Below are 13865 nucleotides of genomic sequence, written 5' to 3' on the forward strand. Positions count from 1 at the left end.
AGTCTCTTTCCTTTTAACAGGTCAACAAGCATTTATTAAGCACTTATGCCAGGCATTATGCTAAGCATTGGGGATCTAAAGGAAGGCAAAAACAAACAACAACAATAACCCCAGTCACTGTGCCCTAGGACTTCTCAGTTAAGCTACCTCTTCCTGTGTGGTACCCCTGAGCCCTTTTTCTGGAAAGATCTCCCTGCCTCTGTATCTATCTATATTATCTATGCCTGGCAGCTTCCAGGGTAGAAACTGACAATATCCTGGTTGATTGGCAATCTCTCTGATATTATCCCAGAATCAGAAAACCAATCAGACCTACCCAAGTAGGACTTAGAGATGCCCAGATGCATGGAGTGAAGATGGACTCAGGAGTCCTTTGAAGAGCTTGGGGTTGTGATGTACTAAATCCTAGAGGCAGCCACTTCAATGCCCTACCAGACTCCTTTGCTCTGCCATGGCCCAAAGACCATCATGCCCAAGGCTCCCTGACAACTTTCCTGACTGTATTCCAGGCCTTGCCAGGCCTGCTTTGGAGGTGTCAGCTTTGGCCAAACGTAGGGGATTTGCCCCTAGTTTTGAAGTGTTAGTTCTAGGCTTAGTTTCTATTTCAATGGGCTGCCTTTGGACCCTTCTCTTGTCCCTGCCTCCTCCCACCTTTCTTTGGTTGTCTGTATTTAAGTCATGTGGCCTTCCTTTAAATGTTCCCAATAAAAGGGCCCATTGCTTTCATTATCTAATTCTTCTGTGAAGTCCCATTTAGTCCCAGCAACAGACCCCAACAGGAAAGGAAACAGGCTGGAAATGCAGTTTGGATCCAGACTGTGGAAGGCGTTGAATGTCAGGCTATTAGCAATGGGAATTTTTTGAACAGGCTTTTGAGTGATATGGTCAGATTTTAGGAAGATTATTTTGGGTCAACTGTGTCAAGGATGGATGTTGTAAATGAATGTCACTTATGTTAGGTCAGGGACTTCTTTGTTTGGTCTTTGCATCCCTAGGCCCTAGAACTAGTGACTTGCACGTATTAAGCTCTTTATAAATGCTTGTTAGATTGGAGCGGGGGTGGGGGGGGAATAATTGGAGCCAGGGAGACCATTTAAGAGGCTATTACAATAATCCAGGTGAGAGATGTTGAAGGCCTGAGCTAGGATGGCAGCTGTGTGAGGGTAAAGATTGGACGTTGGGAGAAAGATGATCAGTAGGATGGAGAGCTCTGACAGCTCTTCAAAATCCTCTCTGAGGGTTTCCCCTGACCCTAATCCTAGGTCCCTCACCTCTGACCTTTTGCCCACTTCCCTTCTCTTTGCCTCAGTCAGGCAGCTAAAGTGAGGGCAAAGTTGCCTACTCAGCTCCAGCTCTCAATTATCAACTAGAGAACTGCCTGGCCACTTCTCTACTATTTTAGAATAATGGCTCTTATTCACATAGCATTTTAAGTTTTGCAAAATATTTTCCGCATAATAACTCAGTGAGGCAGGTAAGACAAATGTGCCCCACTAGAAGAGTGGCAATAATCCATATTTACTTGTATGTTGTCAATAGAAAGGTATCATGTCCCTGTATTAATTATCCAGCAAAGGAGCTTTACGTTGTCCACCAGGTAATACTCTCCAGGAGCTATCAGTCCATTAGCCATCCCAATTCTTCTCCATCTCCCCCAGCATGTATAGTATAGTCCCCTTAAAAGGTTTCAGTATCCCCATTGGTGCTCACTGGTGCTCAGCAGTAGGGGCTGAGCTTACAGATGCTTAGAACACCCTCCTCATCTTCTCATCCCTGACTCACCTCTCCTGTCTTCAAGTAACGAGAGATTTGGAAGGGGACACTATGGATTTTGCTTAAAATAAAAACAATGTGAAATCTACAGTTCCTACATGATTCTAGAGCCCCTACCCTGCATCTGGAATTTCCTCTGTCACTGAAACCCATAATCATAGGACTTGGTTACTCAGCATACTGTGGCCACAGAATTTCCTGAACATAGTCAAAATGGAAAGAAACTAAGTTTAAAAACTTTCCTAAATGGAGTTATTTGCCTCCATTCATTTCTTCAAACCTTCTGCTAACACTCCAAGATCTTTGGGGTTCCAGGAGACAGTCTCAAACCATCTTCACCCACCGGTCGTGGGAAGGATCAAGTCAAGGGTTTTCATGTCTGGGACTCCATCTCTGGGTTAGGTACTATAAGAAAGAGAAGTACTGTGGGAAAGGGCAATCAGCCCCTCCATTTCACCAGGTCATGGGATTTTCAATGGCTGCCCAATCTTCACCTGGTTTCTGCTCCCAGATGGGGCTTTACGTTTTTCTGACCTAGGGGATTGATGATCACAGTCTTGGCTCTCTTTCTCCTCTAGACTTTCATGCTGTCAAAGCCTCCCATTTCCAATCTCATCGTCTCAGTGCAAGTCATGGTGCTGTGCCTGGGATATCCCAAATCTCCAGGGCAAACAGCTGGACAAGGGTCCCCTCACCTATTGCATATCTTTCCACTTCCCTGTCTTTTTTGTGAGGCTTGTTGCCTGTGACCACTGAGCTTCCCTCTCCTCTCATTATGTCCCATAAAATATTAGGGGAAGTTTTGTTTTTGATGGTGACCATCTCACAAATTCTGCTCTAGTTTTCTCTCATTGGCATTGCACTGACTGCATGTGTAAGGGAAGAGATTCCACTCCCACCCCAATTAATATAGGAGGCCCAGAATATTGTCCCAAAGTATCAAATATGTGCTAAGGAATTTTCCTGCAAGGCCACAACAATTAGATTTTAATGTGTAAATAAAATTAATCTAGGCCTCACTCCTGTATCAGGTAAAAATTCTTCTCTGGTTGTGTCAAGAAGGAAACAGTGTGATTGAGTGAATCAGTCAAATCTCCTGGGTCTATATTTTATAACAAAACCCACAAATAGCAATTAATTCAGCAATATGGGAGTTCAGCATTCCAGGCTTGGGAGCTTTTAATATAGTGGACTCCTTGGCTTCTACAAAGGAGAAGCAGCAGAAGGGGACTTTGTGTCCCTCCCTCCCACTCTCCGCCCCTCATGTCATCAGAGCAATAGGAGACAATGCAGCCATGCAAGGAGCAGAGATACATTGACACAGTTAAAAAGATACAGTCGATACAGTTATTGAGAGGAAGAAGAAGCTTCAGGGAATGTGACCCCTTGTAATGGTGAAGAATGTTAGCTATGGCTTCAAGAAAAGAGCTGACCCTGGGATTCCTTTTCGTATTTCTTCACTTGCTAGCAGAGCTGACCCCTGCTGCTGGTAGCAAACACACAATCCCTTCCCTTGATCTTTCCCATGACCTTTAGGGTGGGGGTAAAGATTGATCAATGCTTCAAGATCATCTCCTTGACACTTTAAGAGGGAATGTTGAGAGGTTTGGAAACATTGGGTGTAGTATTAGAGAAATTTGGAGAATTTTTTAATACAGAAATAAAATTTTTAAATATAGAAATATAGAAAAAAATAAAAATTTTAATATAGAAATAAATTTAATATAGAAATTTGGAAACATTTTTAATATAGCTTCAATATACTGTGTGGCTATAGAATGTCAATTGCCTGTATGATATAAATATAGAAGGTCAAGGGTGAGCTAGGACATTTCCCAGAGGCAGAGTGGGGGCTCTGGATCTATAGATATTGCTATTTTTATGATTCTGAGCAATAGGCTAGAATTTAAAAAAACAGTAAGGATTTTTTTCATGACAGGTAAAGCTGGAATCTCAATGAGACAAGACCACTGGCCTGTTTACTTGTGTATAGTGTCTACCTGGTGGAGGGAACTATATATACACACACATATAGATACATATTCATACTATATACATACACACATACACATTCATAGACATAATATGTATTAATTAGAGGAAGGGAATAAGCATTTGTTCTTATCTACTATGTGCTAGGCATTATGCTAAGCCATTTACAAATATTGTCTCATTGGGATCCTCACAAAGTCCCTGTGAGGTAGTTGCTGTTATTATCTCCATTTTACAGTTGAGGAAGTTGAAGCAAACAGAGGTTAAGTGACTTGCCCAGTGTCACACAGCTAGTAAGGGTCAGTTTGAACTCAGGTCTTTTTGACTCCAGGCCTGGCATTCTATTCACTACACCATTTAGCTGTTTTATTATATAATTCTTTGTTGGCAAATTCATTGTAAAGTGACGCTTTTTTCTTGTGGGCTTGTTCGGGCTGCTGCTTCAGCATTTCTTGCTACCTGGGATAACTACCACGTGCATATCCATCCTAAAGCCAGTGTCATACCTATTTTACTAATGAGGAAAGTGAGGCTTAGGTAGGTGACTGGTCCATGATCACACAACTAGTAAACAGTGAAAATAGAAATGGAACCTAGGGAGTTCTTTCCATTGCACCACCCTCACAAGGGGGATTTGACTTGGCCCCCAAAGGAAGAAGTAGGAGTGACGGTTGGAAGTTACTAAAAGGAGAATTTACACAACTCCCCACTTCGTTCCCCTTAAAAGGGCAGTATGAGTAGGAAGACAGAAGGAAAATCTTGAGCATTTGTTCCAGTAGAATGTACACTCCTTGAGTCTAGGGACTATTTTTGTTTTTTCATCTTATTTCTTGTCCTTAGTACCTCATTGTACTTAATACTTGTAAATTATTTTTTCTTCTAATCACATTCATTCCCTTAGCACAGGTTTCCCCTGGGCATCTGGGCTTCTAATGGGAGGCATAGGGTCCAGAGGTGGCCAGGGGCTGCTGAAGGAGTCGTCCTTGGATGGGCAGGAGATGGGTAGTGGTGTATTGGGGAGAAAAGGCAGACAGCACAGAATGTCGGGTTAGGAAAATTCTCCTCCTCAGCTGATACAGGAACCTTGGTTTCTTGGACACTAGCTCCCAGCAGCCACAGATTGGTATCTGGACAACTCTCGGGGAAGAGACCGGGAGGCAGGAGAGGATACTTGTTGAAATCAGTACAGGTGAGTGAAAAGCTGGAATCAGGGGGCACGTTCTTTCTTTTCTTTTTTTGGCCCAGGGTCACAGTTTGTGTCAAGTGTCTGGTCTGAGACCGGATTTGAACTCAAGTCCTCCTGACTTCGGAGTCGGTGCTCTAACCACTGTGCCACCTAGCTGTTTCCCCCCCCCGGGAGGGGGCATTTTCTGTGCCCTAGTGAACCATTCCAGTGCTTTCTTTCAGATATAGCTGGGGAGGCTGAAAGGTAATGGTCAGGGCAGAGGGGGAAGGGAAGCTGGATAAGTTTACTCCCTTGCTTGTCATCACCTCCTAAACACCAGGCTGATGAATCTCTCACTCTCTGCTGGAGAGTTAAAGAGAGTTCTTGTACTTACTCCAAAGTAAATGAAGATGGGAGACGGTGGCCTGGCTGGAAGCCAAGGAAAGAACTCTCAAACTCATTCTGGAAGACCAGTTCCCTGGGAGGGTTAGAGCTTTCCTGCCTCCTGGAGATGCTCTGTGTGTATGAAGGCTAAAATGACTCCTAACGGGGCATCGTTTTTGGTTTGGGTCACCTCATCTCCCTAGCATTTTATTTCTATCCCATTTCAAATGCTTTGGGAATAAATGGCCTCTATTGAATTGAGTTCCCTAGAACACTTATTTCCTTCTTCGTGGAGTTTTGGCTGACTTTTTATGTCCATGAAATGGGTCAGGTTTGTGAGGTTAAAAAACGGCTCTTTGGCAAATCTATTTGCTAGCAGTGTGATCGCGGACAAGTCACTTAGCTTCAGTTTCCTCCTCTATCCAACACACATAATAATGCTTGAATTATTACTTAATGTTACCAGAGTCAAGGACAGCGCTTTCCAAACCTTAGTTGTTCCTAGGATCCTATAATTTTGGAATTTACTATCCAATTGCATTGCAGAGACAAAATCCCTCCCCAAACCTGATGTCAAGTATGTAAGCTCCTCCCTCTACCCGCCTCTTTGGTAAATCAGTATCATCTCTGGAATGAACCATTTATATGATGAGGGAGGAATTTAACTTTGTCTAGGTATATTGGTGTTACGATGCCAATAATGACAACGTCTCTAAAAAATCCTTAAGATATCATTATAGTTCAATATTTTAAAGGTATATAGAACTCTAAAGAGGGGCAAATTAAAATTTACTTCCGGAAGTTTTTATATACTTCCCCTTCGGATCAAATGAGTATGCTCATCCTGCCCCCTCTTCCGACAAAGGAGGCGGAGTCGGGGAAGTGGAACATTCCAGGGCGGGGTTGGGTTGGCCCAAGGGAGAAAAGCTGGGGGGAGTATTTCGAGGAGAAGGCTTTCGGGCGGTGATAATATCTTTCGCTTTCCCGTGAACTAATTCTCTTTCCTCTGTTTAATAAATATTTACGTTTGGGAGGATCCTATGCAGTTTCAGACAAGAAGAGGAGGGAATCTCTCCTTTTTCCCTTCCCCCCCCACCGTTTGGTTGAGTCCTTTTCTCCCCATGTGTATCTGGGGTAGGCGGGTCAGAACAGTTTTCCAGGTTGGGGGCCGTCGAGGCGTTGGGGGTCCCATGGCTCCAAGGGCCAAGTCTCCGCGGCTGGTGCTCCTGTTTAGCGGCAAGAGGAAGTCCGGGAAGGACTTCGTGACGGATGAGTTGCGGAGCAGGTAGTCAGCAGGGATGGGTGAAAGAGGTGTCAAATTTAGGACAGGTGCAGGGTTCACTTAGGGAGGAGGACGGGTGTTTGGCGTCACTTGCTGGGTCGGTGGAAGGGGGTTGAGGGGTCGATGCCATGTAAGTAATGCATTGTTTGGCACAGACCTTCTCTCTTAGGACATAAGTTCCTTGAGGGCAGGAATGTTTTTTGTTTTGGTTTTTTGGTCTCCGGATCCTCAGCACTTTGTAACTTGTACATAGTAGGCTCTTTTAATCAATGCTTGCTTTAAAAAATTATTCCTTTGTTGGTTGAGCCTTTGTTGTTTTTCATACTACTGTCACTGTCAGTTCCTAAAGTCCTCAGCCCCTCCACCTGCCCACCAGAGAAACCTCCCCCGAAATAAAGACATGAAATGAAACAAACCGCTACTGCCGTTGTGTCAGACAGTGCATGCAGCTTTTTGCACATGTAGTCCACCACCTCTGTACAGATCAGAAAGTAGTGGTCATTATTATTGACACCTGGAACCAGTCTTTCAAATCTTTGTTAATCAATGCTTATTGCATTGAAAGAAACCAGGCTGTAGACCATATATATATATATATAAATACATATATATATATATATACACACATATATATGTGTATTTATCTGTGTTTTATTGTATTTTATTTGTTTTGTTGAATATTTTCCAATTACATTTTAATTTGATTGAGGCAGCACTTGGTAATGTTGGGCCTCAAGTTTGATATTACACAACACTGGCACCTTCCCCCCTCTCCCCCCTTTTTCTTGGAGCCTGCTGGGTGATGAAAGTGAATAGAGTGTTTGACCCTTTTCAAACTCAAAAAATGAGTTTGAAGTGGCGCTACATGAACAAACAAGGGGTTTAGGCTTTTTGGATCATAGGATTTAGAGCTGGAAGGAACAGTAGAGATCAATGCCTCATCTACTCTTCTCATTGTAACTGATGAAGAAACTTAGGCCCATATAAATGGAGCGACTTGCCTAGTATCACACAGGAATTGAGCGGCAGAGCTGGGATTAGAACCTAGGGCTTCTGATTCCAAATTCAGCCAGGCTCTTTGCTCTACATCAGCCATGTCAGATTCGAAAGAAAGGAGGACACTAATCTGTACATAAAGATCTCTGTGGACTGCGTATTGACTTAGTTTTAAAATGTAATGTTATCTGTGTTTTATTGTATTTTATTTATTTTGTTGAATATTTTCCAATTACATTTTAATTTGGTTGAGGCAGCACTTAGGAATGTTGGTCCTCAAGTTGGATATCTTTGTGTCTTCACACAACACTGGCACCTTCCCCCCTCTCCCCCCTTTTTCTTGGAGCCTGCTGAGTGAAAGTGAATAGAGTGTTTGACCTGGAAGACCTGTGTTCAAATCCTGCCTCAGAAACTTAGTAGCTATATGATGATGTTGGATAAGTCATTTAATAGCTGCTAGCCCCAGTTTCCTCATCTGCAAAATGGGGATAACAGTACTTACTTCATAGTTGTTGTGAGCATCAAATGCCATAATTTATGTAAGGTACTTTGCAAACTTAAAATGGAAAATAAATGCCATTAGAGTTATTATTTTAAACATCTTGATTAACTTTTAAGAAAGGTACTCCTATAAAGGCTGAGGAATAGGAACATGGGGAGTAGGTTCCAGGCTACAGTTGAGGGAGAGAGGGTGCCTTGTTGAAACGCAGGGTTGGTGGAAATGTCCTGGGCTGGCTGCTTAATACTGAAGGGATTTGGGTTTGGGGGAGAGCATGGGTAGGGCTCTGTAGCTCAGTGTTCAGTCCATCCCATAGCTCTCAACTATCCTCGGACCAGAGCATTCTTAGCCAAAAAATCACTGAGCTCCACAAGAGTGCTTCCTGTTGGGCAGGGGCCTATTTCCTTTTCAGTCTTGTGCCCATAGAGCAATAATAAATGCTTCAGGAATTGAAATGACTTGTCATCCCTATGCACAGGTGTGTGTGTGTGTGTCTCTCTCTCTCTCTCTATATATATATACACACACACATATATATACATATATATGTATTTATATATTGACAACACATATTTTTGTATATAACCATATAAATAGAATGATAGATAGGTAGATAGAGCTGAATATGTGATTATCATCTACCTGGGGAAACTCCTGGTATGGAAACTTCTTCCACCCACACATATCTGTAACTCTCTGTAACTTAAAATCTTATTAGTGAAGTTGCCTGGGGCACTGAGTCATTAAGGAATTTACCCTTGGTCACACAGGGAATATGTTTCATTGGTAGGACTTGCTAGATCTTCCTTACTCCTTTGGAAGCCCTCTAGATCCACAATGCCACGGGTCAGTTGTCCTGCATGTGTTGGATAAAATGTTTTTTGATTCCTGTTAGAGTTGCTGAAGGAAGGATTCATACTTTGGGTAGGAGTAGACTAGGGTGTTTGGATTGTCTTTGGAGTGGTTGAAGGCTCTGGCCCAGGTGCCTCAGAAGGACCGGAGTTCAAAGCCAGCCTCAGACATTAGCTGTATGACCCTGGACAAATCACTTGACCTTGTTTACCTCAGTTTCTTCATCTGCAAAATGAGCTGGGGAAGGAAATGGCAAACCAGTCCAGTATCTTTGTCAAGAAAATCCCAAATGGGGTCATGGAGAGTTAGAAATGACTGAAATGATTCAATAACAACAACAAAGGAGTCAGACTAGGTGGATTGGGTGGTCTTTTCCATCTCTGGGATTCCAGGATTCTACCCTCCTCTTCTAGCTTTCTCTTCTGATGTCTTTGATTTAAGCAGATCTGAGATCCTGTTTTGCAGATCTGAGGTCCTGTTTTGATTTTAGCATCAGTCTTAAAAGTCACAGACTTTTCAGGCTGAAAGGGATCTTGAAAGTTTCAGAGAATGTCCCAGTTGAAAGGGATCTAAACCATCTAAACCAGCCCTCTTTATTTTTTAGAGGAGGAAATGGAAAGGAAAGTAGGTTGTTCAGTCATTTAGCAGTAAGCAATTATTAAGTGCCTTCTGTGTGCCAGGCATTGTGCTAAATACTGAGGATACAAAGAAAGACAAAAGACAGTGCCCTGGAGGTGCACACAGTCTAATAGGGGAGACAACAAATTGTAGGATAAATTGGAATTAGTTAAGGGAGAGAAACCACAAGAATTAAAAGGACTTGGGACAGGATTCCTGTAGAAGGTGGGATTTTAGTTGGGACTTGAAGGAAGCCAAGGGGCTGAGATGAGCAGGGAGAACATTCCAGGTAGGAATGAGAAGACACCTGGAACAGAGAGACAGAATGGCTTGTTCATGGAGCAGCCAGGAGGCCAGTGTCACTGAACATAGAGTACTTGGAGGAGGTGGTGTATGGTGTCAGAAGACTAGAAAGGTGGGAGCTGGTGGGGGAAATAGGTTATGAAGGGCTTTAAACACCAAGAAGAGGATGTTGTGTTTGATCTTAGAGGTGAAAGGGAGTCACTGGAGTTTCTTGAGGAGCAGGGCATGATGTGGTCAGACCTGCACTTTAGTAATATAACTTTGTTGGTTGATTGGAGGATGGATTGGAGTGGGGAAAGATTGGAGTCAGGCAGCCCTGCCTGCAGGTTATTGCATAGTCCAGGCATGAGGCAATGAGGCCCTGCCCCAGGATGGCAGCAGAGCTGGGACTTAAATCAGGGTCTGGCCCCCTCTCTCCCTGTCTAGGCACTAGGTACATACAGTTCATCTCTTTAAGGCAGGGAGTCCCCCATTTTGATGAGAGAGTTCTTAGAAAAACACATTTCATAGTTAGCTTCCCATGGTGACTTATCATTTTGAACAGTTCTCAACAGCAGGATGTTTTTCCTCTTCTCTAGCCTGAATCTCTCATGCTGGTGAGGTAGCTGGTGGAGTCACGGGCTCCCCAGGTTGTGGGAAAAGTCTACTGAATGGATCTTTCAAGGGTAACTCAGTCCTGCCAGAGGGGAGTGGTAGGTGCTGGGCTGTCCTAATGGTACAAGTGTTGGCTTGAAGGTGGAGCAGAACACTGGGTGGGGAGATGCAGGTTGAAGTGAGCTAACCCAGTTCTGGCCTTGGGGGTTATCTTCCCATCCCACAGGCTGGGGACGGATATGTGTGCTGTGCTTCGGCTCTCTGGACCCCTCAAGGAGCAGTACGCCCAGGTATGTCATGTATCTGCTTCGCCCCTGAATTTTCCAGCTCAGCTTGGTAATTAATGCTCATCTGCAGGTAAGCTGTAACATGTCTTTCATCTCAGGCTGGCATCTGCCTGCCCTAGCCCACTTCTGGGCTCCACTTTTGTTAGGTGGTATGCCTTCAGACAGGACAGGCTTTTAAGTCAAGTCAGCAAGCATTTAGTAAGTGCTTTCTGTGTGCCAGGCACTGTGCTAAGTAAGACCTGGAGATACAGATTCCAGCAGAAAGACAGTCTCTGCGTCTCTGCCCTCAAGGAGCTTCCATTCTAATGGAGAGGAGAGAAGACAATGTGTAAAAGCTGGGAAGGGGTAGTATCCTCATGGGCACGTGGTGGAGAAAGCCTGGAGAGTTAGGAGTGAAGGCCGGAGGGGAATGATGCCTTACACTCCTACTCACAAAACTCCAGTAACTTCCTATTTGCTCCCCACTCCCAAGTGGACATAAGCTTCCGGGGGGCAGAGACTACTTCATTTTTGTTTTTGTACCTTGCATAATACCTAGCATACAATAGGCACCTAATAAATGCTCTCTGTATTGAATTCTCTCCCGTTGCTCTGCTGGATTATTCACAGTTCCCCAAACATACCTGGTACTTTCCTGCCCCCATGCTTTTACTTTTGCCCTCCACCAGGTCTCTACCTGTCAGAGTCGTATTCCTCCTCCAGGGCTTGTTTCAAATGTCACCTCTTTCATGAAGCCTTCCTTGGTCTTCCTCTACTCAGCCAGAAGTGAACAACTCTCCGTTTTCAAAAGAGCATCTTGTTTGTCCCTTTCTGGTGGCAGTTATCACCAACTAACTTATTTCTGGAAAAGCCAAATGGTAGCTCTTATCTCCTGTGTTGGATTGTCAGCTCCTTGATGGCAGCCCCACAAGCTTCCTTTAGGGCCCAATAAAGGTTTGTTGCCTCAGTGTCATTTATGGGGCAGTGGTCAGCGCCTGACCCTCTGCCCAAGCTCAGTCACAGTGCTTGAAATGCCATCTTTGGAGAGCTGTTAATAGAATTCCTAGCTGGAAGACACCTTAGGGGTGCGTGTCACCTCTTCAAGTCTCACTTCTCCAGCCCCTCCTCAGCTCAACACCCACAGCGACGTTCATAAAGCACAGGTCTGACCATGTCACCCCCTGGCTCACAGAACTCCAGGGCTCCCTTTCCTCTGGGATCAATAGAAACTCTGGTACTTGATACCCTTTATCATCTTGCTCTAGACCATCTCTCCGGCCTTATTATATGTTGCTCCCCTTAATGCATTCCACAGTCCAGGTCTTCCTTCCTTGCCTCCAAAAGTCTCAAGTCCCACCTCTGCATTTTTGCCTTGCCCATTGCCCATGCCTCAAATGTACTTACTCTTTTTTCAGCTCTGCCTCTTAGGATCTCTAGTTTCCATCAAAGCTCAGCTCCAGGTGCCACCTTCTACATAAGGCCCTTGGATTCTTGGGGCCTCCCTGACCAAATTACCTTGTATTTATTTTGTATATAGCTATATCCTGATAGAGAGCATTTATATACAGCTTTAAGGTTTGCAATGTGCTTTACAATTATTATCTAATTTGATTCTGACAACAACCTTAGAAGACTAATATTATCCCTATATTGTTGTTGTTTAGTCATGTCTGACTCTTCATGATCCCTTTTGGGATTTTCTTGGCAAAGATTCTGGAGTGGTTTGCCATTTCCTTCTCCAGCTCATTTGACAGATGAGGAAACTGAGGCAAACAGTTAAGTGACTTGCCCAGGGTCATACAGGTAGTAAGTATCTGAGGCTGGATTTCAACTCAGGTCCTCTTAAGTCCAGGCCCAGTATTTTATCCAGTGTTCCACCTGGCTGCTCCTATTTTACAGGTGGGGAAACTGAGGCTGAGAAAGGTTAAGTAACTTGCCCAGGATCACACAGCTAGGAAGTGTCTGAGGCAGGATTCAAATACAGGTCTTCTAGGTCTAGCACTCTATCCACCATGCTACCCAACTGGCTCAAAGAAAAAGGGGAAAAAAGGGGCTGGTCCAGTATTCTTCTACCAAGCCTCATTGGTGGAAGGCTTTAATAGTTTAAAAATGCACTAAGAAAAAAAAAATGCACTAAGAATTTTAGGAGCACCCTGGATATATGTGTGTGTAAGCATACACACATATGTGTGTAAGGACACTTGCTTGGGCCTATGCATGTATATACAAATGTACATGTACACACAGTATATAAGCACACATACAATGCATACATTTATATGTATATCCTGTACACATTTATATACATATCCCACACATGTGTATGCACACATGTAAACTATGTGTGTGCTCATGTAAAAAATCTATGAGTGGGTATGTGTATATAAATACTTGTTAATGCATGGATTGAGTGATCTGGGCCAACTTTCTGGTCACTGGTGACCCCCCAGCCTCTGAACTTTTCTAATGTCATGGTCCTCTTTGAGAACAAAAGACAAACAACAATTAAGTACATGCAGTGCTTGGGTAGGCGGCTGGATGACTCAGTGGATAGAGTGCTGGGCTTGGAGTCAGGAAGCCCTGAGTTCAAATCTGGTCTTAGACATTCACTAGCTGTGTTACTTTTTGCAAGTCACTTAACCCTGTTTGCCTCAGTTTCCTCATCTGTAAAATGAGCTGGAGAAGGAAATGGTAAAAACCACTCCAGTATCTTTGCCAAGAAAACCCCAAATGGGGTCATGAAGAATCAGATACAACTGAAATGACTGAACAGCAACCGGGGGTAAGGAGGATGCTGGTTAGCTTTCCCTCCAGCCCACCCCACAGAGGGCAGCCCTGTTTGCTAGAATGCTCTTATCTCCTGCTGAGGAACTTGCCCCTTCAGAGCTTCCCGTTGGCTCCACGATGGTCTTCTAGAGCAACAAGGAACAAGTCAGCTGCTCTAGTTTTTTTCTCGGTGTCTCGAGCCGGTTCTTGTGTTCCCGTTTCCCCTTCTCCAGGCTGAGCATGCTGGGTCTTGGAGTCAGAGGGCTGCTCTGACCCCCCTCAGGTTACAGAGGAGGTGTCTGCGGCTCTGAGCTGAAGAATGGACTTGCCCCCTCCCCCCATCCCCCAGTGACTTTGGACCAGAGCCAGGCTCAA

At 44.1% G+C, this 13865-nt stretch overlaps 1 protein-coding gene across 1 annotated transcript in view; it reads left to right on the forward strand.

Annotated features, from left to right (window-relative positions):
- The first annotated feature begins 6438 nt into the window (after positions 1–6438).
- Positions 6439–13865, forward strand: part of LOC114049906 (phosphomevalonate kinase-like) — a 20970-nt gene continuing 13543 nt past the window's right edge. The window contains exons 1-2 of the mRNA XM_027871355.1: positions 6439–6599; positions 10685–10748. Of these exons, the coding sequence (XP_027727156.1) occupies positions 6505–6599; positions 10685–10748 (159 nt within the window). The 5' untranslated portion in view covers positions 6439–6504. The remainder of the gene's footprint in view (positions 6600–10684; positions 10749–13865) is intronic.

The sequence above is a fragment of the Vombatus ursinus genome, unplaced genomic scaffold, assembly GCF_900497805.2.
Source record: "Vombatus ursinus unplaced genomic scaffold, bare-nosed wombat genome assembly UNPS02014798.1, whole genome shotgun sequence".
Taxonomy (NCBI): domain Eukaryota; kingdom Metazoa; phylum Chordata; class Mammalia; order Diprotodontia; family Vombatidae; genus Vombatus; species Vombatus ursinus.